Source organism: Mandrillus leucophaeus, unplaced genomic scaffold, assembly GCF_000951045.1.
Source record: "Mandrillus leucophaeus isolate KB7577 unplaced genomic scaffold, Mleu.le_1.0 Scaffold72, whole genome shotgun sequence".
Lineage (NCBI taxonomy): Eukaryota > Metazoa > Chordata > Mammalia > Primates > Cercopithecidae > Mandrillus > Mandrillus leucophaeus.
In genome coordinates this window covers 2,713,628-2,723,128 of record NW_012107808.1, presented here as the reverse complement: position 1 = coordinate 2,723,128, position 9,501 = coordinate 2,713,628, and the positions used below count along the sequence as shown (strand labels likewise).

General features: G+C 52.0%; 1 protein-coding gene and 1 pseudogene across 1 annotated transcript in view; one reads left to right on the top strand and one right to left on the bottom strand.

Moving 5' to 3' along the window:
• The first annotated feature begins 681 nt into the window (after positions 1–681).
• Positions 682–3,808, top strand: LOC105528549 (annotated as a pseudogene).
• Positions 3,809–4,062: 254 nt separating this feature from the next.
• The window catches only part of LOC105528548 (putative uncharacterized protein FLJ33534), a 36,302-nt gene continuing 30,863 nt past the window's right edge, over positions 4,063–9,501 (bottom strand). The window contains 2 exon segments of the mRNA XM_011965337.1: positions 4,063–4,303; positions 4,987–5,053. Of these exon segments, the coding sequence (XP_011820727.1) occupies positions 4,063–4,303; positions 4,987–5,053 (308 nt within the window).

The window sequence follows — 9,501 nt, the reverse complement described above, 5'->3', positions numbered from 1 at the left end:
CCAGTAGCCAGGCCAGAATTTTCTTTGCTGACAGCGCCTCTTATTAGGTGGCCTCACAGGGATAATATCCCTGTTACAGAGGCACAGAATTCAAATCCTGCACCCCTTGTATAAGGCATGGCTGCCTGAGCTAAAGAAAATTACATCTCCCAGAGCCTCAGTTTGCCTACTTGTCAAATGGGATGCAATAACATTTACTGCCACGGCTGTTGGGAAATTAAGGGAGGTGACGCGTGCAGACCATATGGTGGCAGTAGGTGCTCAACAGATGATGGTCCTCAGGATTTAGCTGGTGCCCTTCACATTCTTCACCCAGCCAATGGTTGTTGAGTTCACTCAAAGCCATCAGAGGTCCACAATCGATCTGACCTGGCCCTTCCTGCTGTGTCAGGGCACACAGAGAGCCCATTGTCACTGTCACACCAAACTGTCCTTGTTTCTCTGTCACAATGTCCATCGTTCCCTGGCTAGTGCTTGGGCAGAAATGGTGGCTCTCTTACCAGCCCAGTGGCCCTGGCACTGACATGGTAGCTAACATTCCATCCCCCATGTCGCGTCCCCCACCAGCTCAGTGGCACACCTCTCCCCAGTAGGGCTTCAAGGAAGAATCCGGAAAGGCTCTTGTCTGAAACTCAGGAGAAATTCTCTTGGCGCTGGAAAAGCCCAGTGCTGCTCAAAATCATGCACGTCTCCTTTCCTGGGGAAGAACACCCGCTTCTGCGGAAAGTCCTGGGGCCACAGGTCCCTCAAAGGTCCGCTTCCTGTAAGAGCCTGCGCACATCAAGGGCTACTGCCTGTGCCACCTGGTTCTACCCCCCTGGCAGAAAGGCCCTGACCTCCCATTTCTCTTCCTGGCGGCTGAGATTTTCTCCACTCCACATTTGTCTCCTTCCAGGAGCAGGATTTTCCCTAACCTGCCTCCAGGCCCAGATGGCAGTCAGGAATCAGGCTTTAAGGAACGATTAACACCCAGTGTACTGATTTCAGCTCCTGCTCCCATGACCTCCATACCCCCTGAACTGTATGGCTGCATGATCTAAAGAAAATCACTAAATTTCCCAGAGCCTCAGTGTGCCCACCTGTTCAATGGGATGCAATAATATTTACTGCCCATGGCTGTTGGGAAAAGTTAGTGAGGTGATGCGTGTAGAGCACACGGTGGCAGTGGGGGTGGCTCTGTTTCTCCTTGTTCGCTGCTGCCCTGTGGGGAGAGCACCCCCTGCACTGAGGAACAGAGTGACCTCAGGGCCCGCAGGTCCTGGGCCTACCATCCCACCCTCTGGAAATACAGGTGGGCATGGGAACCAGAGAGAACAGCTGGTCAGTCATTCGCTTTCCTCTTCATTAACTTCACGCACACACAGGGTTCTCCCAAGGCTGCCTTCTATTGGTCATGACTTCAGTGTGCTACAACCAGTGACACTGCACACTGTGAAGAGCACTGACCTCTATTTGAGAAGTTTTACAACCAAATCACCTGGTGTATTGCAGTCATCTAAATAACAGCATCGGGTGAAATCAGTATCACTTGGGGACTCACAGCAAAGTCTGGAGCACTGTTTCTCAAAGAGTGTTTCCCACATCTCCAGTGAGGTCCAGAGAGGCCTTACCGGGCTGTCTGGAGTTTGCCAGGAGAATGTGTCTGTGTTTTCGTTTGGTGCTGGCCTGTGCTGGGGGTACAGTGACAGCCTAGGGGAGGCGGAGGTCATGGGAGCAGGATCTGAAATCCTCACACTGGGTGTTAATGGTTTCCTAAAGCCTGATTCCTGACTGCCATCTGGGCCTCGAGGCAGGACTGGGGAAGATCCTGCTCCTGGAAGGAGAAGGATGTGGAGTGGAGAATATCTGAGCCACCTGGGGGAAACCGGAGGTCAGAGCCATCCCACCAGGTAGTGCTGAGGAAGAGTGCGGTAGAGGCAGGTGGCACAGGCAGCAACCCTTAGTGTCCCCTCTTCCCCTGAGGCCACACTCTCCAAGCCAGGAGGGTCACAAAGCAGCATGGGGAAGAGGTCAAAGCAGGGCCACGCCTCGACCTGATTCCCATGGGGACTCCAAGAACACCTGGCCTGCGGCCCCACCCCCATGGCTCTGGGACTCCCAACTTCCACCCAGGCCAGGGCGGCTGGGTAAATACAGTGACTCAAAAAGAGCCCAAGGTGACACTCGGGGCCTGCCCAGCTCCATGTGTTATGGCAGGAACTCCTAGGTACCTATTAGCTGAGGCATGGGGACCTGTCAGAGAAAGTCATTTTCATGGGGGTAAAGTGACTCTGAAGCCAAGGGCGCAATCAGTCAATGGGGCTGTTTGAGCCAAGAATCAAATGGAAGTTCCAGCCAGACCTCAGGGCACCCCCAGAGCAGCCAGGACGTCATCAGCCAGGGTGGACAGCTGAGCTCCCCAGACCACAGATGACAGCAGCCACAGGCTTCTGCAACAGCCCACCAGGCTACCCAGGGGCAGGACAAGACAGACCTACCACCTAAGCCTCCAGCAGCCAGGGCCCACCCAAGGGCAGAACAGTCACCCGCCTAGAGACCAGAGGCTCTCCTTCCCCCACCGCATGCACCGCCCCCACTCAGAGAGGATCAGGGGCTGAGCGGAAGGAGGGAGGTCTGCAGTGCGGACCGGGTGTCTGTGAAGAGACTGTGGCATCCACAAGAGACAATACCAGCCAGTGGAAACAAAGGGGCTACATTCTCTGCACCGTGGGTGCAGCATGCTTTCGTGGGGTTTAAGAATTCATGTAATTAGCACCACAGGCTAATGATAACCCCTCCCTAGATTACAAGACAGTCCCATCATCTCCAGCATCTGGCCCCTTGGAGAAGAGTTTGCAGAAGGAAGAAGAGAAGACCAGAGAACATTCTCTATAAGGCCCTTTGCAGAGAAGAAAGCTCAGCTCCTGCCTTGGAAGCAAAGCTGTAGGAAATCTCTTTCCCATCTTTCAAGAAGATGTGAAAAAGCTGAGAAGCCAGATACTAAGGAGAAGAAACCCGAAGCAAAGAAGGCTGATGCTGATGACAAGGGGAAAAGGGATCACCTCAGGACTGAACAACTCAAGAAGGGGAAGTCCCATTGCAGCCTCAATCCCGTCCTTGTCAGAGGAATTGGCAGGTATTCCCAATCTGCCGTGTATTCCGAAAGGACACGTGGAAGAGGAAGTACTGAGCTGCTAAGTCCAAGGTTGAAAAGAAAAAGAAGGAGAAGCTTCTTGCAGCTGTTACAAAACCAGTTGGTGGTGACAAGAACGGTGGTACCTGGGTGGTTAACAAAATGCCTAGATAGCATCCTACTGGAGATGCGCCGCGAAAGCTGTTGAGCCACGGCAAAAAGCCCTTCAGTCAGCTTGTGAGAAAGCTGTGAGCCAGCATTACCCCCGAAGCCATTCTAATCATCTTCACTGGATGCCACAGACGCAAGAGGGTGGTTTTCTTGAAGCAGCTGGCTAGTGGCTTGTTACTTAGGACTGGACCTCTGGTCCTCAATCGAGTTCCTCTATGAAGAATACACCAGACATTTGTCATTGCCACCTCAACCAAAATTGACATCAGCAATGTAAAAATCCCAAAACATGTCACTGATGCTTACTTCAAGAAACAGCAGTTGAAGAAGCCCAGACACCAGGAAGGTGAGATCTTCGACACAGAAAAAGAGAAGTACGAGATTACAGGGCAGCACAAGATTGACCAGAGAGCTGTGGACTCACAGAGTCTACCAAAAATCAAAGCTATTCCTCAGCTCCAGGGCTACCTGTGATCTGTGTTTGCTCTGAGGAATGGAATTTATCCTCACAAATTGGTGTTCTAAATTTCTTAAGAAGAACCTAATTAAATAACTGATAACATTTAAAAATAGTAAATCTGTGGGGACAGAGGCCTGGGCCATGTCTGTGACCAGCATGCTGCAGTGGATGTGGGCCAGAAGGAGGAAGCACAGTAAGCCGTGGGGACACCCCGTGCTGTTCACAGAGCCAGGCACCCAGAGCACGGAGCAGAGCGGCTTCCTTCTTCCCCAGGCTGCTGAGCCTGTGCTGAGCGTGTGTGGAGGGCGCAGCGGGCCGTTCACTGGGGCTGGGAGCTAGCCCACTCTGCCGCCTCGGAGCAGATACAGCCATCAATTACCCCAGCATGTGCAAGAAGGACGCCACTGTCCACACGCTGGGGCCGGGTTTGGAGCGTACTCAGAGACGGAGATCCGTGACCGTCCACACGCTGGGGCCGGGTTTGCAGCGCACTCAGAGACGGAGATCCGTGACTGTCCACACGCTGGGGCCGGGTTTGGAGCGCACTCAGAGACGGAGATCTGGGTGCAAGGGGGTTATGGGGGTGTCCTGGAGACCAGACCCCGCGAGGGGAGAGGGCAGCGGGAATGAGCAGCAAAGGCCTCAGCCAGGCTCACAGGCAGCTCTGAGGCTGGGTGGCTGCACAGTAGCCTGAATCAGGCAGGTGGCCCTGCCGTTACCTGGCATAGCAATCAGCCACTAAAGCAGGTGGCATGAGAGGGGCATGAGCTCATACCAGGTAGCCCCGTCCAGGTGAGTCCTGGGAGGCGATGCCTGTGCCTCTGTCTTGGAGCGGGAGTTTGGGGCGCCCCCCATAGCATTCACACTAGGCTAGGCTTCACGGTCAGGCCTTACACCTGGTGCCTGTGTCAGCCTCCCCTGGATGGGATTTGGAGTTTCAGTGGATACCAACACCCATGTAGAGCCCACGATGACCTGCTTTCCAATTAAGTGAACACCTCAAAGTCCCTTCCAGCGTAAACAATCTGATTCCTTGATTTAATCCTCCACAGTTAAAGGAACCTCTGCACTAATGGGCTTGAGTGAAGTCTTTTTGCACAGTAATACGTGGTCGTATAACCCCCACAACATGTCTCTAAACCCACGTAACAGTCACGGCTCTCGACAGTGATTACGGTTGTGCAGGGCTGAGATCCGAATGCTGGTTGCGGTTGTGCAGGGCTGAGATCCGAATGCTGGTTACGGTTGTGCAGGGCTGAGATCCGAATGCTGGTTGCGGTTGTGCAGGGCTGAGATCTGAATGCTGGTTTCTACAGCGGATTTGTCACATTCAGGTAACGGGTTTTGGGACTTGAATGTATCTTTTTGGAGGGACACAATTCAACCCACAACACACCCCCTCCTGGGCACCTGCACCCGGCGGTCCACACTGGGGATAAAGGCCCAGCCCTGGGCTCCACTCAGGATGACCCTGAAGGGCTGTGCCAGCTCCAGAGCTTCCTTGGGAACCAGCGGTTAGGGCATCACTGCCCGACAACTCCCTCTACCCCACTGGCCTTTCTTCTCTCCCTTCACAGACCTTAAACCCAAGAGCACTGCCCCGCACAAATAAACACTCTTCTGTCTCTGAGTGAGCTTCCCCAGGGACCCAGCCTGCATCAGGGACTCAGCTAGGTGGGGACACGGGCCTATGCCGACGCGTGGCCTGGGGAACACGGGCCCATGCCGATGCGTGGCTGTGAAACTAACAAGCACATCACCCAAGGCCTCCAGGTGAGGGTCCCGACACAGCCACGTTGTGACAGGACAAGTTTGTTCCAGAACGTTTCAGAGGCTACCCCTGGGCAGCCACCTCCAGACTCCATTGATGAGCGGTCTTGGGAACCTCCCCCCGCCCCACTGTGCCCCACCCGTGTCTGGTGATCCTCCCGGTCTGTAAACCGTGGCCCGGCCGACTTTAAGCAGCTGTCAGTTATGTACTCACTTCTGCCTCCAAGACGTCGGTCGGCCTCTACTGTACACGCCTCACACTGAGTGCCAAGGACATGCAGCTCACGGTCATGGCCCTGACCTCGAGTGTCTCAAACTCAGTGGGAAGGAAGACAAACGCACAGCTTTCCATGACACAGAGGGATGGGTGTGGGAGAGGCAGCCGCCAGCTGCTGTGGGAACCCAGAGAAATGAGACTTCAACCCAGACCCAGTCCACGTAGGTGCCTCAGAGACAGGGGGACAGTAGTCCCGGGAGGGGCACACTGTGGCCGCTCCTGCACAGCCAGGGAGCTACAGGGGTTTCCACATGGCCAGGTGCAGCAGGGAGGCCCAAGGCAGGCAGGCACCTGATTGTGAAGTGAACAACTATTGAGTTCCATAGGTTACTAAACTAGTTGGAGGCAGCTATCCCCAGTCCTACTCCACGATACAATGCCTGATACATGTGGTGGCTGTGGATGTGTGACTGTGTTTAGCACATGGCCTGGGAGTTAAGACCCTCCCTCTCCCCTTTTCTGGTCTGGAGGGTTCACCTGAACCCTGTTCATTCCACATGGGGGGCCGATTTTTTAATCAGATCGGTCCTGGGTCTTCACCAGCTCATCTGACTGGTCTGCCGAAGTTACTTCCGCTTTGATTTATGAATTCCATAACCAGATTTCTCACATCACAGGATTTCCACTCTTCAGATAAGCGAGGGTGGGTAGAAACCTTTGGGTCACTGTAGTTAGTTTCACACTTTCAAAACTAGAAAATTTCTAACCAGGGAAAGTGAAAACGTGAGAGCCTCAGCACAGGTCAAACGCGAAAACACCTAAGAAATCAAGAGAATTAAAAAGAAAGGCCGGGCATGGTGGTTCACACCTGTAATCCCAGCACTTTGGGAGGCCGAGGAGGGCAGATCACTTGAGGTCAGGAGTTTGAGACCAGTCTGGCCGACATGGTGAAACCCTGTCTCTACTAAAAATACAAAAATTAGCCAGGCGTGGTGGGCTCCTGTAACTTCAGCTACTCAGGAGGCTGAGGCACGAGAATTGCTTGAACCTAGGAGGCACAGGTTGCAGTGAGCCAAGATCGCACCACTGCACTCCAACCCTGGGTGACAGAGTGAGACTGCTTTTAAGAAAAAGAAAGAAAAGAAGAGGCCAGTAGTCTGAAGACAGGAAATGCCAGCTCGGTTTTCAAAAGCAGAGGAAAGATGAATTCTAAAAACCAGCTACGTGCAGTGGCTCATGCCCATAATCTTAGCGCTTTGTGAGGCTGAGGCAGGAGGATTGCTTGAGTCCAAGAGTTCAAGACCAGCTTGGACAACATAGTGAGACCCCCCCCATCTCTATAAAAAATTAAAACGTAGTAATAATTAACCAGGCGTGGTGATGCACATATACAGTTGTAGCTACCCAGGAGGCTGAGGTGGGAGGATCACTTGAGCCCAGGAGGTCAAGGCTGCAGTGAGCTATGATTGTGCCACTGAATTCCAGCCTGGGTGACAGAGTGAGACCCCATCTCAAAAAATTAAATAAATGAAAAGTAGAAACAAATCAGCAATCCTGACCAATTTTGAGCAAAATTCCAGTATGGAGTAATTTTTTTTTTTTTTTTTTTTTTTGAGACGGAGTTTCACTCTGTCGCCCAGACTGGAGTACAGTGGCACAATCTTTGCTCACTGAAACTTCCACTTTCTGGATTCAAGCGATTCTCCTGCCTCAGCCTCCCAAGTGGCTGGGACTACAGGCACGCACCCACTGCGCCCAGCTAATTTTTGTATTTTTAGAGACAGGGTTTCACCATATTGGCCAGACTGGTCTCGAACCCCTGACCTTATGATCCACCCGCCTCAGCCTCCCGAAGTGCTGAGATTACAGGCTTGAGCCACCGTGCCCAGCCTAGGGTAATTTTTAAATGATTAGGGAGATGGGGAAAAAACTAATTGCTGGGAACCAGCATGTGGTCACTGAGGACCGATCGCCTTTCACTTCGACAAGGTTGTTAGATCGACAGCCCTGGAAAATGTTATGAGCTCCAGCTGCTTGTGTTTATTGTAGAAAAGAAAAATTTACATCTCTCCACAATTATTTGTATAAACAGAAGAAAAAGAAGGAGGAGAAAGGGGAGGAGGAGCCTAGAGCTAAGCAATGTCAGATGGTAACAGAAGGCTTCAGTGTGAGGCTGAGGTCCCCTGAAAAGAGGTCTCCACACCACACTCCCCACTGTCAATCCCCCGGGTGTCTACAGGACCATGAAGGTGCTGCTGGGGTCTGTGAGCTAAACACGGCATCTCAAAAGGCCTAATGGAAAGCGTACTCTTACCCACGGGCTAGCTAACGTGTCATTTCGGCACAGTGTAATTGAAGGGGACTGGGCTCTTCCTCTGTCCAAGATCCGTGGGCTTAAGTCAGTTATAAAATCTCTGTGGGCATGTTTGTTTCCAGCAAGAGGAAAATCTACAAAATTTGAAAGTCCTGTTGCCACAAAGCACCTAGAAATCCTGGAAAATTTATCCTGAATATCCTGTTAAACACACAGCGGGGCACACATCAGTAAGAGATCCCCAGCAGACAGAAGCAAAGAAGAAACTGTAGACTCAGCTGCTGCCCTTTGGAGATATTTGCCAAGCTCAGGAACAGGGAGCCTCGGTGTCCACAGCCATCCAGGCACTGAATACCAAACCCGGGGCCTGCACGAGCCAGGGACTTGGAAGTGAGGCTCCCTAGAAATGCAGGACCCTTGGAGGCTGTACCCTCAGTGATAGAATGAGGCAAAACAGAAATTAATAAAAAGAAATGACAAGGAAACATGTGTCTCAACTCCTGGGCTCTGAGTGGGACAGAGTCTCCCTGAGAATCCATGCCTGGCCCCATTGGGTTTGGGTTTGAACTGATACCATTTGGTCTGGGAAACTAAAGTCAAGAAATTAGCTAAGAGTGGTGTTAGGTTGATAGTCCCCCAGATGCTTGGCAGAAACAAATGTGAAATCTCTCTGGAGCAACACGTCCTCAAACCAAGGTGTGCAGGATTTCCAAGATAAAGCCCAGCCGTGTACTATAAGATTAACCTTTATTGGCCAGGCACGGTAGCTCACGCCTCTAATCCTAGCACTTTGGGGAGCTGAGGCAGACAGATCACTTGAGGTCAGGAGTTCGAGACCAGCCTGGCCAACATGGTGAAACCCTGGCTCTACTAAAAATACAAACATTAGCCGGGCATGGTGGCACATGTGTCTATAGCCCCAGCTACAGAGGTTGAGGCAGGAGAATCACTTGAATCTGAGAGACAGAGGTTGCAGTGAGCCAAGATTGCGCCACTGAACTCCACCCTGGGCAACAGACCGAAACTCTGTCTAGATTAAAAAAAAGAAAAAGATTAACCTTTATTGAAGACTTACCTTGTACCAGGTACAGTTTTAAATCTTTGACCTGGGCCAGGCATGGTGGCTCACACCTGTAATTTCAGCACTTTGAGAGGGTGAGGAGGACAGATCACCTGAGGTCAGGAGTTCAAGACCAGCCTGGCCAACATGGTGAAACCCCATCTCTACTAAAAATACAAAAATTAGCCAGCTGTGATGGTGGGTGCCTGTAATCCCAGCTACTCTGGAGGCTGAGGCAGGAGAATCACTTGAACCTGGAAGGCAGAGGTTGCAGTGAGCCAAGATGGTGCCACTGCACTTCAACCTGGGTGACAGAGCGAGACTCTGTCTCAAAAAGAAATAAAAATTAAATAAATACATCTTTTACCTGTATTGTCCCACTTAATCTTCACACATT